At 43.0% G+C, this 22,749-nt stretch overlaps 1 protein-coding gene and 1 long non-coding RNA gene across 2 annotated transcripts; one reads left to right on the forward strand and one right to left on the reverse strand.

Annotated features, from left to right (window-relative positions):
* LOC309356165 (vomeronasal type-2 receptor 26-like) lies at nucleotides 1–6,110 on the forward strand (the record flags this gene model as incomplete). The annotated part of the gene is made up of 6 exons (XM_081887340.1): nucleotides 1–179; nucleotides 653–1,064; nucleotides 1,268–2,131; nucleotides 2,838–2,987; nucleotides 4,384–4,510; nucleotides 5,209–6,110. 6 exons carry the CDS (start codon nucleotides 1–3, stop codon nucleotides 6,108–6,110), a joined length of 2,634 nt encoding a protein of 877 aa, XP_081743466.1.
* A 15,939-nt stretch (nucleotides 6,111–22,049) lies between these two features.
* LOC309355920 lies at nucleotides 22,050–22,558 on the reverse strand. The gene is made up of 2 exons (XR_014162624.1): nucleotides 22,447–22,558; nucleotides 22,050–22,352 (listed from the first exon to the last, which is right to left on the reverse strand). It is a non-coding gene; the product is annotated as an uncharacterized lncRNA (long non-coding RNA).
* Between the last annotated feature and the right edge of the window lie 191 nt (nucleotides 22,559–22,749).

Here is a 22,749-nt window from a genome sequence, read left to right on the forward strand (position 1 = left end):
ATGGTGTGCAAAGTAGATACCCTGAAATGCCCAACAAACGACCCCCTTCCTGTTCCCCATGAATGGTATGAGCCTGGGGACCTCCTCATTGGCGCCATTTCTTCTCAGATCATCTTCTTTTTCCCTGAAGTGTCCTTCAAACAACATCCTTCTAATGATTTGGGCTTCGATCTTCCAAGGTAAGATACCTTCCATCCCATATCAGGTAAGACAGCTTAGAAATTGTAATTGTAAATAGAATCCTCAGAAGACACCTATAAGCAATATGTCAGCATCAGCACATCTCTATTCAGTTATTTACATTTCATAAATCTCGTCCTTCAGTCCCAAATGGGGCATTGTGGTGTTGGAGGACAAATTGTCATTCATTATGCATGTCAATGTGATCCATCATTTTAATTTATTTTATCCCCTCCCTACCCACCCACATTTCTTCCATCTTCCCCATAAGCAATCCTCTTTTTCTATAGTTCTCAAGCATTGTTGAGTTTGTTCTGCTAATTTACCCCCCAAAATGGTGGTGAGAACTTGATGGTCTTGCATGGCTGAATTAGATTGCTTTACAAAAAGCCTGACCAGAAATGTATTGTGACAAAACTATTTCTTTTGCTTTAGAATTCTCCACTGAAAGAAAATGTAACTCTCATTGCAGTGTAGTGACAAAGTCTTACCAGCATGCCTTGGCCTTGGCATTTGCTGTAAATGAGGTCAACAAGAACCCAAAAATCTTGCCTAATGTCACACTTGGGTTCCACATCTGTGACAGCTACTATGATGCAAGGATGACCTACCGCACCACTCTGGACCAGCTCTTCAATTCACATAGATTTATCCCCAACTACAAATGTGGCAATCAGAACAAACTCATAGCTGTCATTGGGGGAATGAGCTCTGATATTTCTTTCCACATGGCAGACATCTTAACTCTCTACAAGATCCCACAGGTAACATCTGTTCATGGAGAAGATATGCTCTCCTCTTGTCATCCTGTTACTGCCTTTGTGGTTCAGGAAGAGGCTGAAAACGACTTGCAGAAAAACAAAGCCTTATTGGATATTGAAAAAGCAAGGCCCAACTTTTCCAAGAGTAGGACTCCCTTCTTTTGCATGTAATTAAATCCCTGAGTTATAAAAAGCTTCTATAAGCACCCAGGACAGCTCTGGCACCACTTTCATTTCTGTGCAAAGATTCTGGAAAGGTAAGTGAGGGGTTTTTGCCCACCACAAATTGCAACCCATCTCTAAACTATCTGTACATTTTCTTTCAGCTCACATTCGGCTCATTTGCCCCAGAGGAAAGTAGCACAAAGAATTCCCCTTCCTTTTACCGCATGGTCCCAAGCGAAACCCATCAGTACAGTGGGATTATCCAGTTGCTTCAACATTTTGGATGGACCTGGGTTGGGCTCCTAGCTGCTGCTGATGACAGTGGAGACCATTTCTTGCAGAACCTGGAGCCGCTGCTTTCTCAGCACGGGATATGTTCAGCTTTCACAGAAAGGCTCCAGAAACAAGGACGATTCATTTCCCTTGATATTCTGAGCGATATGGCATCAAACATTTATCATTCTTTCATGGATAGAAAAGCTAGAGCAATTATTATCTATGGTGAAAGCATGACCCTTCTGTGGCTGAGCACTTTAGTGCCAATAGCAGATCTGGAATATGGAGGAAATATATCTGTTGGGAAGGTCTGGATTACAACAGCCCAGATTGATTTTTCAGTAACAGGCTTTATAACACGTCGTAATTTTCAAATATTCCAGGGGGCTATTTCTTTTGCTATACATGCAAGTGGACATCTAGGATTCCAGGCTTATCTTCACAACATAAAACCTTATTGGACACGAGGAGATGGTTTTCTCCAAGGGTTTTGGGAACAAGCATTCGGATGTACATTTTCCAATCCCAGCATAACACTGGAGGTTGATAGACCATGTATTGGACAGGAGAGGCTGGAGAGTCTTCCTGGACCTGTTTTTGAAATGGACATGACAGGTCACAGTTACAGTGTCTACAATGCTGTCTATGCTGTGGCACATGCTTTGCATTCCATGAACTCATCTACATTGAAAGATCGAGTTATGGTGGGGAGGAAAAGGTCTGAATTTCAAGATCTCCAGCCTTGGCAGGTAATGTTGTCACCACAGAATGGCTTCATTGCCAGGAATGCATTCATACATAGAGAAAAAGCATCAAAATGTTGATGCTTGAATACCTGTAGAAATTATGCACATATTAATGATTGATAAAGCCATGGGGGTTCAATTTCTACCTATACATGGAGCAAGGGAAAAGTGAGCTGCAAATTTCTAGTCTTTCACCACTGCAATAGTGTTACTTGCCTCACCCACTCTGTCAGTGAGTAATTTGGGGGCTGATTTGCACATCTCCCCAACCATCAAGACACCCAATAGTGTGGGAAGACCTGATCACCTGTTATGTCAGCCATCTGGGAATGCTTTGCTTTATTGGTTGAGAATGGATATATAGCCATTTTTTCACCTATGATGTACTAACTTGGACCAAAGTCTTATTTGAAGACCATTATCTGTATGTAGCTTCATACTGTGCAGATAGAATGTGAGTGGAGGGGGAAGAAAAATGAAAACAAAATTTGGTGAACCTGCTAAGCCATCTTGGACATCAGAGGATGGCTTCATCAAAGCTTCTCCTGAAAGGACAGGAGACTAGAAGAGATGTGGACAAGATCTATGCAGGGTCTTGGTGGCGCACCCATACTAAGCTTCAAGGTCTCGTTATTTATTTGATGTGGGCAGAACTTTCTCAGCACATCAGTTATATTAAACTAATGTCTCCTTTCCCCCTGTCAATTAGCTCCACCAATTTCTTCAAGGCACTTCATTTAACAATGCTGCTGGGGAAACAGTGACTTTTAATAATAAAGGGGAATTGCTTGCAGGATTGGATTTAACCAATATGGTTATATTTCCAAACACCTCCTTTCTTCGAGTAAAGGTGGGACAGGTGAATCCCAAAGCCTTTGAGGGGAAAGAATTCACCATCAATGAATCATCAATTGTGTGGAGCAGAAATTTTAACCAGGTTGTGTATTCTTGGGCATATTGGTGTGTGTTTGTGTGTGTTCCATGCAGCAGAATGGATGATATTGGGGCTGTATGCTTCCTTTGGTGAAGCCTACAACAATTCTTACATTCCCATTATCACCTATCCCAATATCACATTTGTATACTAAACAGCTCCAGTGCTGGTTCACAAAAAATGTTAACATACAGAATGCAAGCGATAATTCCACACATTAAATCACAACAGCAAAGCTCCATCTAAAATCTGTATGAACACATAAACAGTTTAAGGACAACATGAAACTGTCCAAAGGAAACTTGGTGGGAAATGTTGAAGCACCAGAAGGGAGAGAACAATAAGGTATTCAAGAAGGTGCTTACCTGTTAATATTGTTTGGGCAAAGCAAAACTCTTTGGAGAGGAGAATCAATAAGTGGGGTGCCACCACCAAGTAGGCCCTCTCCTCTGCTACATTTCATTAGCTGGGACAGGGTCATGGGGAAAGGGCCTGCAAATAATGATTATCCAAGAAACGGGGGGCTGGGGAGTAATTTAGGGCTTTAACAGCTAAACACTGAAATTGGATTGTGAATAGCTTTAGCAAGATCAATCTGTATCAATAAAATGTGAAACTGCCAATAGCATGATACTATTTTGCAAATTTATGGTGTGACCACACTAAGAATATTGTGTGCCTTTATAATGCATGTAGTGATGGCTACCTATTTAAATACTTTTGAAGTGGGAATTGACAAATCCATGGAGAATGTAACTTGAAAGCTGCTAAACATGCTGGCTATGTTCTACTAACAGTGTTAGAAGCAGTGTGTCTCTGGATCTATGCTGCTGTTAATCATAAGTGAGAAGAGTGCTGTTGCATTCAGGTCTTGCTTGTGGGCTTCCTATGGGCATCCAGGTGGCTACCATGCAAAGATGATGCTGGTCTAGATGGCACTTTGACCTGACCTTGAAGGACTCTTATTAAGCAAAAAATGTATCTGTTGCTCACAACTATTTTGTACAGAAGTGAAGCACTCATGAAGAATAAAATTTTGTTGGGCTGTGGGAGAGTCTGAAGAATGTTGTTTATGGTCACCAACAAGCTGGTAAAAACAGTTCCTATTGGATTAAGTACCTGTGGAGCAGTTAATGTCATTTCATTAATTGTTAGGTTGCCTTCAACCAAAGGCATTTGCCGTGATTAGGAAAGAACTAGCTAACTCATGCCATTTGCCATGTTTTGCATTATTCTATGCTGACTGATCAATTGTTTCTTTGTATAGCAGTTATTGAACAAAAGCATTCTGAATTTATCTGATTGTCCTGTTTATTGATAGGTACCTCCCGTTTCTGTCTGCAGTGCCTCCTGCCCCCCTGGCTATCAGAAGAAAAAGAAGGAGGGGGAGAAATTTTGCTGCTACGACTGTGCTCAGTGTGCAGAAGGGAAGATTTCACACCAAAAGGGTGGGTGATGTTTTGCTGCAAATATGACCAGTGTAAATGGAGATTAAATTTCATTCAATATATCTTACAGGTAAAAGATTAATGGAATGTGACTACATATGCACATTGGGATTTTCATAGGTCAAGGTTAGTTTACACAGTCCAGAGTCATCAAGTGATGGGGGGGGGAAGGCTAAAAGCTATGGTAATTGCATGTGTGAACCACCCCTTTGCTGAAGAATTGGGAACTTGGTTGTACCAAGGATAATAAATGACTCAAAATTGTATTTTCCTGTATTTTCCTTTATACAGTATAAAGATGTGTTGTCTAAAAAAAGAAAAGCTCTCCAATCCATTTAAAAGAGATGGATGAATCTTAAATTCAGTTTGCCACATCACATCAATCTCAAATTACTATTTTTTCCTAACATTTTATAAGAATTTGTGTGTGTGTGTGTAGTATTTATGTTTGATATTTTAGTGGTATTTTCCTCTGTTACTTGGAAATGTTAATTAACATAGATGCAGATGGTGAACAAGGATAAGCAGAAGAATACTGTAGTTAGATAATACTAAAATGCCTTTCTTCAAGACCAGTTCTCACACTGGGAACTAAGGGTCAGAGACTGCCAGATCAAAGATCCATGGGACAAAACAAAAACCTCAGTCAACAATAGAATAAGCATAGTTATGTGAGCAACATTTTTTTCTCCCATCAGACATGGATGACTGTTTCAGATGCCCAGAAAACGAGTTTCCGAACAAAGATCAAGAAAGATGCCTCCCCAAGATTATAAATTTTCTCTCTTTTGAAGAACCTTTGGGGATCAGCTTTGCTATGGTTGCTGCTTTTTTAGCAGTGATCACAGCTTTAGTGCTTGTGATTTTTATTAGACACAAGGATACTCCCATAGTCAAAGCCAACAACCGGGATGTCACCTATACCCTGCTCATCTCTCTGTTGCTCTGCTTCCTCTGCTCGTTATTGTTTCTTGGACAACCAAGTAAGGCAACCTGCTTTCTCCGTCAATCTGCTTTTGGCACCATCTTCTCAGTTGCTGTTTCCTGTGTGTTGGCCAAAACTGTCACTGTGATTCTCGCTTTCATGGCTACAAAACCAGGTTCCAACATGAGGAAGTGGGTGGGTAGAAGACTGACCAACTCCATTGTCTTCTCCTGCTCTCTTATTCAAGCAGGTATCTGTGTAGTGTGGCTCGCTATCTCTCCCCCATTCCCAGACTTTGACATGGTATCATTAACCAAAATCATAGTAGCCAAATGCAATGAAGGTTCTGTCACCATGTATTATCTTGTCCTGGGCTACATGGGACTGTTGTCTATCATTAGTTTCGCGGTGGCTTTTCTAGTAAGGAAACTGCCAGACACTTTCAATGAAGCCAAGTTCATCACCTTCAGCATGTTGGTGTTTTGCAGTGTTTGGTTGTCATTTGTCCCAACCTACCTGAGCACCAAGGGGAAATACATGGTGGCTGTGGAGATCTTCTCTATATTGGCCTCCAGTGCTGGGCTACTGGGTTGTATATTTTCCCCAAAATGCTACATTATTCTGCTGAGGCCTGACATGAACAGCAGGGAGCAGCTAATAAAGAGGAAAATATAGAGCATCAACTGCCCTTTTATATATATTCCCAATGTGGTATTAATGGAATGGATACCATGGGCTTATTCAAGACTTCTGCTTGGGTTGTTACTATATATGCTAATAATAATAATAATAATAATAATAATAATAATAATAATAATAATAATAATATATCCCGCCCTGCCCAGCCGAAGCTGGGCTCAGGGCGGCTAACAACACTAAAATAGTGCAACAGTCTAAAAACATTATAAAAAATAATTAAAATCAAAATTGATGGCAACCATACTAAAGTTCTGTAAAGATTGCCAGAGGAGGGAGTCAGGCTGCGCCCTGACCAAAGGCCTGGTGGAACAGCTCTGTCTTGCAGGCCCTACAGAAAGATGTCAAGTCCTGCAGGGCCCTTGTTTCTTGTGACAGAGCATTCCACCAGGTTGGAGCCGCAGCCGAAAAAGCCCTGGCTCTAGTTGAGGCCAGCCTAACCTCTCTGTGGCCTGGGACCTTCAAGATGTTTTTATTTGAAGACCGTAAGTTCCTCTGTGGGGCATACCAGCAGAGGCGGTCCCGTAGGTACGAGGGTCCTAGGCCGTATAGGGCTTTGAAGGTTAAAACCAGCACCTTAAACCTGATTCTGTACTCCACCGGGAGCCAGTGCAGCTGGTATAGCACCGGATGAATGTGATCTCGCCGCGACATTCTGCACTCGCTGGAGTTTCTGGGTCAGTCTCAAGGGCAGCCCCACATAGAGCGAGTTACAATAATCCAGTCTGGAGGTGACCGTCACGTGGATCACAGGGGCTAGGTCAGGGGGAGAGAGGTAAGGAGCCAACTGCTTAGCTTGGCGGAGATGGAAAAATGCCACCTTTGTTATAGCTGCAATCTGCACCTCCATGGAAAGGGAGGTGTCGAAGATTACACCCAAACTCTTAACGGACGGTGCTGGCACTAATTGCACCCCCGCAAGAGATGGGAGCTGCCCCCCAATCCCATATCGTCCCGTCCCAGCCACAGGACCTCTGTCTTCGAAGGATTTAGCTTCAACCAGCTCCCACGTAACCATCCAGCCACAGCTTCCAAACATCTGGTCAGTGTGTCTGGGGCTGAGTCAGGATGGTCATTCATCAACAGATAGAGTTGGGTGTCATCAGCATACTGATGGCAGCCCAGCCCAAAACTCCAGACAAGCTGGGCGAGGGGGCGCATAAAGATGTTAAAAAGCATCGGGGAGAGTATCGCACCCTGGGGCACTCCACACACCAAGGAGTGGCGCGATGACAATTCCCCCCCAAGCGCCACCCTCTGTCCCCGACCAGAGAGAAACGAGTGCAGCCATTGAAGGACTGTGTCCTGGATCCCCACGTCGGCAAGGCGGTGGTCCAGGAGTTTGTGATCGACCATGTCGAAGGCTGCTGACAGGTCTAGAAAAATCAGCAGCCCCGACCCGCCTCAATCCAGCTGCCTGCGGAGATCATCTGTTAGGGCGACCAGAGCCCTCTCGGTCCCATGACCGGCGCAGAAGCCGGACTGGAATGGATCCAGAGCCGATGTTTCATCCAGAAACCTACCAATAGATTTTGGTTTGTTCATACACCCTAAGTAACCTAAACCAATATGTGAAAAGTTTATATAACTGAGAAGTGAAGAATAAAATCTCTGGTTTATTCTTGTTCAGAAACCCATTTATTTTCTTTTTGTTCTGATGTTCTACTACAGGAAGTTCAAATTAGATAGCTGGTGCTTTTTTCCTGGTTTCTAATATTCCTTTTGCACCGGTTGCATTATGGAACTGCAGCTTTTTTATATAAATAAACAACTATGCCATGCTAAATTTCATTCATGCCAGTGTGATACAACATCAGATAACATTGGGTACCACCATTTAAGTGCATGCAAGGTTCTGTTGCTTTATCATTAAATCAAGAACAAAAAGTGGTATTTCAGAATTCTTCCCCAAATTTCATCACATTATGTAATCCATTAAAACAGTGGGAAAATTATAGCTCAAATCTGCCACAATCTTCTGAGCTAACAGAGTTGCAAACATACAAACAGACTTTTCATGGAAGCAATTAATAAAGGAATGAGTACTAAACAACAAGAAGATTTTGCTAGATTATCAGAATTGAATTTTGCACTGTATAAAAGATCACATAAGAAGTGGAACTGAGCAGGAAATGAATTGCTGGAGAAATAGAATAAGGTGCTGTCTGAATGTAGCTAGGCTTTCTCTGAGCATTCCATTTTGAACACTAGGCATGGTGCCTCATTTGTGTCAAAAAAATCAAACAATTTATCTTCAGTTAATCTTCTTTCTTCAGATTTCTTCATTTAGTTTTTTGTGGTTGCAGCTGAACCAGTCCAGACAGCTGGCAAAGGAAGGTTTTTGGCTGGCTTAAGATTCACTTCCTTTTGCTGTGTCTCTTGCACAGTAATAAACAACAGTGTCCTCTGATTTCAAGGTGTTCATTTGTAGATACAGCATGTTTGAAGGGTTGTCTCTGGAGATGGTGAAGCGCCCTTTCACAGAGTTGTCATAGTATATTTCTCCACTATCGTGGCGTATCCATGCAACCCATTCCAGTCCCTTTCCAGGAGCCTGTCGCACCCAGGCCATGTAAAAGTTGCTGAAGGTGAATCCAGAAGCTTGACATGAGAGGCGGAGGGACTCTCCAGGCCTTTTGACATCTCCTCCAGACTCTACCAGCTGGATTGCTGATTGGACACCTAGAAGGGGGGGGGAGCCATATTTAAAAGATATGCAACATATGAAGCCCTACATTATACTAGTCATCTTTGTTCAAAGAAGGAATAAAATTACCTCCCATAACTACTGAAACAAAAACAAATTGAAGCCAAAGTGTCATTTTTGTCTCCCAATTTGCTTTGAGAAGAACTGACTGGAAAGTGGTTTGGCAGTTCTACCTCTGGCTGTAGGCTGGGCAGAGAGTGTGCTGCTGCTTTAAAGAGGAAGCTGCCTCTGTATTTACATGCAGCTCAGGATAAAAGAGCAACACTGGTCTTTGACTGAGCAGATCTGTTTAGGCTTGTATACCAAACACATGACTTGCAGACCCTATTTTTCAAGGACAGTCCCAGTTTTATGAAAGTCATCCCGGTTCCTGATTTGATCCCAGAATATCCCACTTTTCCTTTGGATATCCCTATTTTCATCAGAGAAATGTTGGAAGGTGTGGACTTGGGACCAAGCCCATGCAGAGCTTATCTGAGGCCCAGGGTGGAAGTCTTGTTATAATAAAATTATCAGCTCAAACAAAAAGGAATTCGTCTTCGGATCCCGCCATACCTGTTATTTTTAAGGGAATCCTGATACAGCATCTCAACATCCACCATCAGATCAACATTTATCTATCTACAGATAGGTAGCCGTGTTGGTCTGCCATAGTCAAAACAAAAAAATGCACGGTTGGTCTTTAAGGTGCTACTGGAAGGAATTTTTTTTAATTTATCTATCTATTTATCATCTATCTATCTATCTATCTATCATCTATCTATCTATCTATCATCTATATCATCTATCTATCTATCATCTATCTATCATCTATCTATCTATTTATAAAATTTATATACTGCCCTTCATCAAAATATCTCAGGATAGTTCACAAGATAGAGGCACAAATAAATAGTCAAAACAGAAGCAAAAAAAAGAGTACCCCCCCACAGAAACATCTAGAATATCCATTAATGAAGGACCTGGTTGAAGCCAATGTGAGCCATCCTGTGATTTTCAGATGAGGGGCAGTGTAGAAATTTGATATCACTATTAAAAAAATAAAAATGCGAGTGATCTTGATTTATCCCAGCTATCCTCAATTCTGAGGGTTCAGGCATCATGTCAGAAAATGGTCTGTTTTATTTCCAACCAAATTAACATGGCTATCCCCTTCTGTCCATTACACTGATGGTCTGCCAGGAACAATAAGCCCTACATTGCTTCATATACACACAAAGCAGGAAAGTGGGACTGCAAAGCTGGAAACAGGGGCACTCTGGAGCAAAGTGGATTGAAACAGTCCACCTCTCTCTCCCTGAAACTGGCTAACATGCTGCTGCAACATCTATCTACCTGCCATGGAAATTTGCCTCACCTCACCTCACCTCACCTAGGAACAGATGCACTCTGTATGCCCACCTGCACTTTCCCCTTCAGGATCAAGGGGAATAGAGGTGGCATAGCCTGCATCTCCTGCTGTGCTTTCCGGAAGATTCTGACTATTCAATGTGGGAGAAAGAAGCCTGAATTAGGTGGAGGTTTGGTCTCAAAACATCTTCTAATGTCCTGACTCATGTCCCTGCTCCTTGTTTCCACCATCAGTTGTGTCCTACAGGAACAAACTGGAGCACTGCCATGAGCAAGAAGAGGCTGTTTTTGCCAGACTTCCTCTCACTGTGTAATCTTGCACAGTAATACATAGCCGTGTCCTCTGCTTTCAGATTGTTCATTTGCAGATACAGCATGGCTGATGGGTTGTCCCTGGAGATGGTGAAGCGTCCTGTCACAGAGCTGTCATAGTATATTTCTCCACTATCATGGCGTATCCATGCCACCCATTCCAGTCCCTTCCCAGCAGCCTGTCGCACCCAGCTCATCCAGTAGCTGCTGAAGTCGAAGCCAGAAGCTTGACAAGAGAGGCGGAGAGACTCTCCAGGTCTTTTGGTGTCACCTCCTAATACCTCCAGTTGGTACTGTGATTGAATACCTGTAAAGCAAGAGATATTATAAAGCGCTAATCTTATGGATTCATAGACAATCAATAAACTGCAAGTGTGTCCTTCCATGCTGGAGGATTATTAAATGTAATATTGACCTCTGAAGACTGCCAGGAAACAAACTAATTGAAGTAAAGGAATCATTCCTTTTGCTTGCTTTGGGAAAAGTAGCTTGGAATGGGATGTCAATCATACAGTGCTTGTGGCTCTGAATGGAGATGGGGCTCAAAGAGTGTTATGACCCAGTGGAACAGGAAGCTGTCCGTGCATTTACATATAGCTCAGGATAAAAAGAGAAACACATTAGCAACTTTTGTTTTTTGCGCATACACAGTAGACACAGCTTGAGAGATAGTGGACCTGTATTTATGAGGAGGAAAAATGCATTCAAAGTATGAGGCAGGAAGGCAGATTCAGGTTAAAAGCTCAGTGATATATATATATATATATATATATACACACACACACACACACACACACACACACACACATACAGAGAGAGAGAGAATGATAAGATGCACTATAGTGCTATTAATTCTATTTCTATGATTTCAAAGCATGAGGCAGGAAGGCAGATTCAGCTTAAAAGCTCAGTGATTGATGTGAAGAGAATCAGAACTTACAGGGTTAAACAGTTCTGAGTGAAGTCGCGCATTCTGAGGCGTGGCTATATTCACAGAGGGGAGTGTTTCTCTGTGTGTTTTTTTTCTTTCGCTTTTGCGGCGAGGCAGCAAGATGTGCGCTATTTCACCGGGCTGATTTATGATGTTTTTCTACACGGTTAAAGACTGTTGGAGATAAGCAAGAAAGCTTGCGTGCAGTCTGATTTATTACACACACATTGCAACAGTTTTCTACCGCTTCGACGACTCTGCTACAGGAAGCTGACGGAGAGCTATCCACGGGAGTCCAGTGGGGCACAGGGGAAGCGTGCCGGACTCCATCCAAAAGCCACAATATATATATATATATATATATATATATATATATATATATATATATATATATATATATTTGCTTTCGTAGATTTTCACGGGTACAGGAATGCAGGTTTTGGTGTCCTCGGGTGTCTTCCCGTGTAAAAGTTGGGGTGTCTAGGCGACGTTTCGACGAGGTCTCACTCGTCATCTTCAGATATATATATATACATACATACATACAGAGAGAGAGAGAATGATAATATGCACTATAGTGCTATTAATTCTATTTCTATGATTTCTGAATGTGCATCTATAGATATGAATTAGCATAGTTTTAACACAAAATTTTACACAGATTTGTATGCCCCTTTCTGTGTGTCGCAGAGCTGGAATGTATGGAATAGAATAGCAATTCTGTCTAGTCACCTTCAGGCTTGACTACTGTAATTCGTTTTATGCGGGGCTGCCCTTGAAACTGTCCCACAAACTCCAGTGGGTGCAGAATGCTGCGGCGAAGCTCCTCATGGGGTCCCTGCCATGGGAGCATATTCACCCAGTGCTTTACCAGTTGCCCTGGCTCCCAGTGGAGTATAGGGTCAGGTTCAAGGTGCTGGTTTTGACCTTTAAAGCCCTTTGTGGCTTAGGCCCTCATATTTACGGGACTGCCTCTCCTGGTATGCCCCACAGAGGACCTTAAGGTCCATGAATAACCATAGCTTAGATGTCCCGGGCCCCAAAGAAGTCAGACTATCCTCTACCAGGGCCAGGGCCTTTTCAGTAATGGCTCCGACCTGGTGGAATGCTCTGCCCCATGAGACTAGGGCCCTTCAGGATTTAATCTCCTTCTGTTGGGCCTCTAAAACAAAACTATTCCCCCTGGACTTTAATTTGAATTCAGACTGATCTTTTATTTCCCTTCTCTTCCTTCCCCCTCCCCTTTTATGAAGATTACCCACACTAAGACCCACAGCTAATTCTCCCCTGGCCTCCTCGCTGGCCCAAGTAGGACTAATACAGCCAGCTAGCCCTGAAGGCTATCTAATGCTTATTAGATGGATTTTCCCCAAATTGATTTTTGAATTTTATTGTTACTCATGTTTTATACTGTATTTTATGCTGTTTTTACAATTAAGTGTTTTAAATTTGTTGTTAGAGGCCCCGAGCCCGGTTTTCTGAACCGGGAAGGGTGGGGTATAAATAAAAAATATTTGTTATTATTATTTACTATTATTATAGTCTATAGATTGGGAAATGATGGTGAGCTGGGGTTTTTTGGTTCTGGATAGAAAGTTATGAAAATGTCTCTTGGGGAATCAAACTCTAATGCTGCCAGTGAAGTTGAGGCAGCTGAGGAAAAAAATACTCAGCTTCACAGCTGTAACCACAAAACACCACACAAGGCTTTATTTTAGACTTTATTTCAGTTGTGGTCAATGGCTTCTTAGTCTTTAAATCACTGCTGCCCCCTTGTGAGAAATGGAAAGAATTTTAGGAGCTGCTCCTACACTTCACCCAGTAACAGATGCTCCTGCCCTTTTATACAGTTTCTCCTTTGGTTTATGTCATTGTGTGTCTTGCGGGCACAATAATATATAGCCGTGTCTGCAGCTGTCACAGATCTCAGCTCCAGGTCGTATGTATTTCTGGAGGCATCAGCAGTCAGGGTGATTCGGCCTTGGGAAAATGGGCTGTAGTATAATATCCATTTGCTGCCACTCCAGTTTATCTGGCCCATCCATTCCAGCCCTTTTCCGGGAGCCTGTCGGACCCATTCCCAGAAATTATTTTTGACAGAATCCCCAGAAATGACCCATTCCCAGAAATTATTTTTGAGAGTGCAGGTTAGTTTCAGGGACCCTCCAGTATTCACAATCCTTGGTCCAGATTCCACAAGTTGGACACTGCAGTGGACATCTAAGGACAACAACAAGACTTTGGTTACCATGCAATTTGTCCATCTGTAATATTTGATTTTAAAAAAAATGTTTATCTGGAAGATACTCACACAGCGGCACTGTTAACAAAGACAGGAAAAGAAAGGGGTCCCTTGCTTTCCCACAAATTTGATAATATTAGTTATCTAGGATAGCTCTGCAAACAGATGGAAACATTAGCAGGATTTTAATCCCGCTTGTTATGTAACAAATACCATGAATAATTTGGATTGAATTAAAATATAGCGTATGGAATAATATGAATATTTAAATGTAGAAATAGGACCCATCGAGAGTGTGGGGGGAAGTTGTGAGATTCAGAGTAATCACTACGTATGGATACGTATTTGGATTGTTCTAATTTTATATTGGTAAAATCATATAAAAATGAGTTTAAAAAAGAAAAGAAAAGAGAGATTATCTAAACTTAGAATATGCTCAAAGCACTGCCTGAGCCTGTTCCTTCATTTAAAGAAGCCCTCCCAGCGACACACACCCTTTTATGGGTTCCTTGCTTTCTCACCACCAGAAAGAAGCAGGAAGAGGAATTTTTACAAGCCCTTATCTTTATTTCAGTTGTGGTCAATGGCTTCATAGGCTTTAAATCACTGCTGCCCCCTTGTGAGAAACGGAAAGAATTTTAGGAGCTGCTCCTACACTTCACCCAGTAACAGATGCCTCCACCCTTTTGTACAGTTTCTCCTTTGTTTTTTCTCACTGTGTGTCATGCGGGCACAATAATATATAGCCCTGTCTGCAGCTGTCACAGATCTCAGCTCCAGGTCGTATGTATTTCTGGAAGAATCAGCACTCAAGGTGATTCGGCCTTGGAGAGATGGGCTGTAGAATAATCTCCATCTGCTGTTAAACCAGTCTATCTGGCCCATCCATTCCAGTCCTTTTCCGGGAGTCTGTCGGACCCATTCCCAGTTATAGTTCTTGACAGAATCCCCAGTGACAGTGCAGGTTAGTCTCAGGGACCCTCCAGGATTCACAACCCTTGGTCCAGATTCCACAAGCTGGACACTGCAGTGGACATCTAAAGAAAACAACAAGACTTTGGTTACCATCTCATTTGTCCATCTGTAATATTTGATTTTTTAAATGTTTATCTGGAAGATACTCACACAGCGGCACTGCTAACAAAGACAGGAAAAGAAAAGGGGCCTTCATTGTTTGCAGAGAGAAACTCCTCCCTCTGGATTGGCAACTAATTTGGTCGAGCTGAAGATCTGAAGACTTGGTGTGGGTGGAGCTATTTAAATAGAATGCTTTTTGGACAGGAAATTTGCATCAACTTTGCATTTAGTGGTGGGAATCAGATAAGGAGAGATGCTCTAAACTGCGAATATGCTCAGAGCACTGCCTCCACCAGTGGGAAGTGGGTCAATCATTTAAAGAAGTCATCTGGGCCACACACACACTTTCATTGGTCCCTTGCTTTCCCACAACCAGAAAGCAGCAGGAAGAGAAATTTTTACAAGTTCTCATCTTGGCTGGGGCCACACTCTGCCAGCGTGAACCATCCTGTGCTTTTCAGATGAGCAGTGGTGTAGAAATTTGATAATGTTATCTAGGAGAGCTCTGCAAACAGATGGAAACATTAGCAGGATTTTAAAGAAGCAGGAACGAAGCAGGAAGAGGATTTTTTATGAGCCCTTATCTTGGCTGGGGCCACCCTCGGCCACTGCGAACCATCTTGTGATTATTGGATGAGAGGCAGTGTAGAAATTTGATATTAGTTTTAAAAATAAATAAATGAAAGTCAGAAGCCTAGGAAGTTCAGGTGGTACCCGGTGTGGAAAATTTCTTGTCACCCCCCCCACACACACACATTGATTCCCAGCCCTGCAAAAATGTTTTTATGTTATTTCATATTTTCTTACAAAGGAATAATAAGAAGTAATAATAATGATAAACTTTCATTTATATCCCGCCCTCCCCAGCAGAAGTCGGACTCAGGGCAGCTAACATCAGTTACTTAACATCGACCCTCATTTATAGCTATACCATCCCTAGTGTAGCAAGATAAGACCTTTGGAGCAGGCATTTTTTTTAAAAAAAAGTTTTTTTATGAACCGCCCTAGTAGGGCAGTAATTGTTCCTTGATCATTGGTCACCCCCCCTCCATGATGCAACCTGGGGCGCCCCCCCCTACGCCCCTGGTGAAAGTGCCCCTAAGCATTCCATTTTGAACACTAAGCATGATTCTTCATTTGTGTCAACAAAATCAGTGCAATTTATCTTGAATTTATCTTCCTTCTCCAAACTTCTTCATTTAGTTATTTGTGGCTGCAGCTGAACCAGTCCAGACAACTGGCAAAGGAAGGTTTTTGGCTGGCTTCAGATTCACTTCCTTTCACTGTGTCTCTCTTGCACAGTAATATAGGGCCGTGTCCACGGGTTTCAGGTTGTTTAGGTTGTTCATACAGCATGTTTGAAGGGTCGTTTCTGGAGATGGTGAAGCGCCCTTTCACTGAGTCTACATAATGTTGTTGACTACCATCAGACCAGATTCTTGCAACCCATTCCAGTCCCGTCCCAGGAGCCTGTCGCACCCAGTTCATGGGATCGTTGCTGAAGGTGAATCCAGAAGCTCGACAGGAGAGGCGGAGGGACTCTCCAGGTCTTTTGACATCCCCTCCAGACTCTACCAGCTGGACTGCTGATTGGACACCTAGAAAAGGAGGAAAGCCATATTTAAAGGATCTGCTAAATATGAAGCCCTATATTATACTAGTCATCTTTGTTCAAAGCAGGAATAAAATTATCTCCCAAAATTGCTGAAACAAAAAGAAACTGAAGCCAAAGTGTCATGTTTTTCTCCCTCTTTTGCACTGAGAGGAACTGACTGGAAAGTGGTTCAGCAGTTCTACCTCTGGCTGTGGGCTGGGCAGAGGTAGAACTGGGCAGAGAGTGTGCTGTATTTATATGCAGCTCAGGATAAAAGAGCAACACAGGGCTGTGACAGAGCCGATCTGTTTAGCCTTATACCAAACATATGACTTGCTGATCCTTCAAGTGTTTTGTTTTCCAGTCAAGAATTTACAAAAGCCCTCCTGTTTCCTGATTTGATCCCAGAATGTCCCGCTTTTCCTTAGGATTCAAACAAAAAAGTCATTGGTCCCTGGCACCTGCCACACCCGCTGTCTTTAAGGGAATCCTGATACAGCTTCTCAACGTCCCCCATCAGATCAACATTTATTTATTTAACCCATATTTATTTTTAAATTTGTTTTAAAAATAAACGCTGTAAATAAAGCTTTTGGACCACATTTTTGTTTTGGGTTTTTTGTTTTTATTTCAATACAAAAGTGAGCTTTTATTCATCCAAAGGCTTCCATGTGCTCAGTATTAATAATTATCTGAATAAGACACAAATGATGAATGACGGAAAGAGCAAAACTTAACGCACCAGAAATTACCAGTGTGGGCTTTACTATGTTTATTGGAACAGACTTTGGAAGAGACAGATTGGTTCAACCTCTGGCTGTGTGCTACAGACAAGACTAGCCTTCCTGTGTGATCACAGCATGTGGGTTTAAGATCGGTCAGGAAATAGGAGGGTTTGTATAACCCCATTGATTAAAACTCACCTGCCTGTGCATTGTGCCTTGGTTAATTGGTTCAGGTTGTTGGAATTGCAGATACTATTCTTTGATATATTTTAATGAATCTCATCCGTTTACTCTTAAAATAGTTTGACTCAAGACTTCTTTTCAACCTTCAGATTCACTTCCTCTCACTGTGTCTCCTGCACAGTAATAAAGAGCCGTGTCCTCGGGTTTCAGGTTGTTCATTTGCAGATACAGCATGTTTGAAGGGTTGTTCCTGGAGATGGCAAAGTGCCCTTTCATGGAGCTGGCATAGTATACTTCTCCACTATGTTGGTGTATCCATGCAACCCATTCCAGTCCCTTCCCAGGAGCCTGTCTCACCCAGTGCATGAAGTAGTTGCTGAAGGTAAAGCCAGAGCCTTGGCATGAAAGACGGAGGGACTCCCCAGGCCTTTTGATGTCTCCTCCAGATTCCTGCAGTCGAACTGCTGATTGAAAGCCTGTAAAGAAAACAATATTATAAAGCTTCCTGAACATCAATCAGCAAACTGTACATGTCTCCTTACATGCCAAAGAAATAACAACACAACAATAACCTCTGAATATTGCCAAAAAGCAAACTAATTGAAGTAAACACATCATTCCCCAAGTTGTTTTGGGAAAAGTGGCCTTGAAAGTGATCCCAGTCACACAGGGGTTACAGGTGTGGATGGGCAGAAGAGGGCTTGTCTCCTTTAAACAGGAAGCTGTGTCACTATTTACATACAGCTCAGGATAAAAAGAGCAACACATTGACAACTTTGGTTCTGGTTTGGGTCATAGTGATTTTTGCAGAGGTGAATTTCAGGCAACTGGGTTTGCTGCACTGGGTGCCGACCCTAGGGGGCGCCGCAGGATGTAACACTTATGATATAGTGAATTGAACAGAACGGAAGGTGAGAGGTGAGGGCTGCCAAATTTTGGCCTTACCCAGGGCACCACTGAAATTTGAAAGACAACAGTCTGCCCCTGATTTTTGCACTTATTTTATCATCTGGGTATGGTGATTTCATCAATTGTGCGTGTGTCCTTTATCCATATTCTCAAATAAATATCATTCTACCTGGATCAGTCTGCTATAAAGCATTGCTTAACTTAGAGGAAGATATATGGCGTGACTCTTTATATGTAACTTCTTTGCACGTGATTCATAAAAAAGATGTGTGTATATGTGCTTGGGTCAATCTCTGTCTTATGAACTTTCAATGGCTTCATGCCCTGTTTCACAATTAGGGGTCTGGGGCCCCTGGTGGTCCATGGAATGCACCTAGAACAGTGATGGCCAAACTTGGCCCTCCAGCTGTTTTGGGACTACATGTCCCATCATCCCTGGCTAACAGGACCAGTGGTCAGAGATGATGGGAATTGTAGTCCCAAAACAGCTGGAGGACCACGTTTGGCCATCACTGACCTATCCCTTGCCTCTCCCCAACTCTTTTGTTTGGACATATTTTCATGGTAACAGTGCTTTTTTCTAAAAAAAAATGTTTAGGGGTACTCTCCTTTTCCTACTCATATTGAAATACTGCCCCTCAATGAGGCCAAACTGAGATTCACAAAATGTTTAGGGGTATGCATATCCCTGCATTCCCCCTGAAAAAAAAGCACTGAATGGTAATATTATAATTTTTATGGTCTGTTTTAGCACTGTGCGATTTTTCAATATATTGGCCAATATTGGTTTTGAAATCACACTGTGATGATGATTTTGACCCAGCAATACGCAGCAATATATCACTCCTTGCACAAGGGAGGGCAGGGTAGCCAATTTCAAGACACTGCCAATATCACAGGATGATCTCACACATCTGACGTCAACATGCCCATGGTATATGCTGACATCACATGCCTGGGCACATTTTTGCAAGGGGGGAGGTGTGACCCAGGGGTGAAATGGAGGAGGCAGAGGCAATGGCAGCAATGTTGCCACCCCTCTCCTACAGTGGGTTGTGCGAGAGAGAGGGAGCAGCCTGCTCCCTCACACCCAGCTTCTGCTCTGGCTGAGAGCAGCGGCGGCAGCGTTGCTGTGGTGGTGCTCCTCTCCTGAACTGGCAGAGGGGTCTGACCCAGGAGGAGGAGAGAAGGAGCAGGCAGTGTTGCTGCCCTTTCCGCGGCTGGGCAGCGCCACCCAAGGATGTTGTCCAGGCAGCGTTCTCATGCTGGGCTGCATCCAGTGGGCTCCTTCTGCGCCCCATCCCCCTTGGGGTGTGGAGCCCTGGTGCAAAAATTGTGGGTGCCCAACCACTTCATGGGGAATATGGTGGGGGCTGCAGCAGCCAGCAGCCCCTCCCCATGGTGCCTACGTCTCACACTGAAGGAAAACAGGACAGCTGGTTGTGGGATGTTGCCTTTCCCTCACTCTGATAGAGAACAGGGCAGCTGATCGCTCTCACTTCAAGGCACCCTGGCACTACCTTCTCCTGGCACTGAGGAAGAGCTGCTTTTCTCAGTCAGCAGGAAAGCAGCAGCAGTCACAGTGGGCATGTATCTTCACTGGCTGCCAGGGCTGTATGCCCAGCTGATGGTGGCGTGATGCATCCCCAATCCCCTTCCACGCGAACGTGCCATGAGTTGCCACTCAGATGTATCAGGCCTATCCATTCCTGTTCATTTCCAGGAGCCTGTCAGATCCATTCTGAGAAAACATTATTGACAAAATCTCAAGTGATAGTGCAGATTAGTGTCAGATACAGCATTCACAGTCTCTGGTCCAGATTCCGCAATCTGGACATTGGTGTGGACATCTAAGGCCAACAAGAAGACATATATTACAGTATAATGTTTACAGAGATTTGTGTCCCCCTTTCTGCTCCTTTTGGAGTATGTGCCACAGAGCTGGGAAGTATGTAATAAAATAGAAATTCTGCCTGGTGTATACTTTGGGAAATGATGGTTGGGGTGGTGATGGCAATGTTTTCTTGGTTCTAAATAGAAAGTTGTGAGAATGTCACCCAGGGAATCAAACTCTCATGCAGTTGAGCCAGCTGAGGAAACAATAGCCTCACAGCTGTAACCACAAAACATCACACTAGGTTTTATTTTAGACTTTATTTCTGTTTTGGTTGATGGTTTCTTAGGCTTTAAATCATTGCTGCCCCCTTGTGAGAAACGGAAAGAATTCTAGGAGCTGCTCCTACACTTCACCCAGTAAGAGATGCCTCTACCCTTTTGTACAGTTTCTCCTTTGGTTTTTCTCACTGTGGTGCACGGGCACAGTAATACATAGCCCTGTCTGCAGCTGTCACAGATCTCAGCTCCAGGTCGTATGTATTTCTGGAGGCATCAGCAGTCAGGGTGATTCGGCCTTGGAGAGATGGGCTGTAGTATAATATCCATTTGCTGCCACTCCAGTCTATCTGGCCCATCCATTCCAGCCCTTTTCCGGGAGCCTGTCGGACCCATTCCCAGTAACGATTCTTGACAGAATCCCCAGTGACAGAGCAGGTTAGTCTCAGGGACCCTCCAGGATTCACCACCCTTGGTCCAGATTCCACAAGTTGGACACTGCAGTGGACATCTAAAGAAAACAACAAGACTTTGGTTACCATGCAATTCGTCCATCTGTAACATTTGATTTTTTAAAATTGTTTATCTGGAAGATACTCACACAGCGGCACTGTTAACAAGGAAAGGAAAATAAAGGGGGCCTTCATTGTTTGCAGAGAAACTCCACTCTCTGGATTGACAACTAATTTGGTGCAGCTGGGAATCTGAAGACTTGGTGTGGGTGGAGCTATTTAAATAGAAAGCTCTTTGGACGGGGAATTTGCATCAACTTTGCATCTAGTGGTGGGAATCAGATAAAGAGAGGTGATCTAAACTGAGAATATGCTCAGAGCAGTGCTACCACCAGTGGGATATGGGTCCGTCATTTAATGAAGCCCTCCGGGCCACACACACACTTTCATTGGTCCTTGTTTTCCCAGCACCAGAAAGCAGCAGAAAGAATTTTTTTTACAAGCCCTCAACTTGGCTGAGGCTATATCTCCAGCCTAGTTGAGGGCTTGCAATATATATATATATGAAAAAGACCCTGATTAATTCCAGCTATGCTCAAGTCTGTGTGTTCAGGCATCATGTCAGGAAGTGGTCTGCTTTTAATTGCAACCAAATTAACATGGCTCTCCCTTTGTGTCCATTACATTGATTGTCTGTCAGGAACAGTAAGTCCTACACTGTTTCATATACACACAAAGCAGAATGGTGGGATTACAAAGTTGGAGACAGGGAAACTGTGGGGCCAAGTGGACTTAAACAGTCCATCTCTATCCCCACAAAAACTGGCTAACATGGTATTTCAGAATTCTTCCACAAATTTCATCACATTATGTAAGCCATTAAAAAAATATAGAAATTATAACTCAAATCTACCAAAATCTTCTGAGATAACAAAGTTGCAATCATGCAAACACACATATCATGGAAGCAATAAATATAGAAATGAGTACTGAGCTTCAACAAGATTCTGCTAGATTACCAGGATTGAATTTTACATTGTATAAAAGACCACGTAAGAAATGGAACTAAGTAGGAAATGAATTGCTGGGGAAATATAATAGAGTGGTGTCTGAATGCAGCCTAGGCTTTCTCTGAACATTCCATTTTGAACCCTAGACATGATGTCTCATTTCTGTCAACAAAATCAAGGCAATTTATCTTCCGTTAATCTTCTTTCTTCAGATTTTTGATTTAGTTTTTTGTGGTTGCAGCTTAACCAGTCCAGACAGCTGGCAAAGGAAGGTTTTTGGCTGGCTTCAGATTCATTTCCTTTCACTGTGCCTCTTGCACAGTAATAAACAGCAGTGTCCTCTGATTTCAAGCTGTTCATTTGTAGATACAGCATGTTTGAAGGGTTGTTTCTGGAGATGGTGAAGCGCCCTTTCACTGAGTCTACATAATGTTGTTGACTACCATCATACCAGATTATTGCAACCCATTCCAGTCCCTTTCCAGGAGCCTGTCGCACCCAGTTCATGTGATAGTTGCTGAAGGAGAATCCAGAAGCTTGACAGGAGAGGCGGAGGGACTCTCCAGGCCTTTTGACATCCCCTCCAGACTCTACCAGCTGGACTGCTGATTGGACACCTAGAAAGGGGGGAAAGCCATATTTAAAGGATCTGCTAAATATGAAGCCCTGGATTATACTAGTCATCTTTGTTTAAAGCAGGAATAAAATTACCTCTCAAAACTGCTGAAACAAAAACAATCTGAAGCCATAGTGTCATGTTTGCCTCCCAATTTTGCTCTGAGAGGAACTGACTGGAAAGTGGTTCAGCAGTTCTACCTCTGGCGGTAGGCTGGGCAGAGAGTGTGCTGCTGCTTTAAACAGGAAACTGCCTCTGCATTTACATGCAGCTCAGGATAAAAGAGCAACATTGGTCTGGTCTTTGACGAAGTAGATCTGTTTAGCCTTATGCAAAACACATGACTTCCTGACCCTTCAAGTGTTCTGTTGTACAGTCAAGAATTCCCAAAAGCCCTC

This window comes from Podarcis melisellensis (assembly GCF_964234715.1).
Source record: "Podarcis melisellensis genome assembly, chromosome: 13".
In the NCBI taxonomy this organism is placed as follows: Eukaryota; Metazoa; Chordata; class Lepidosauria; order Squamata; family Lacertidae; genus Podarcis; species Podarcis melisellensis.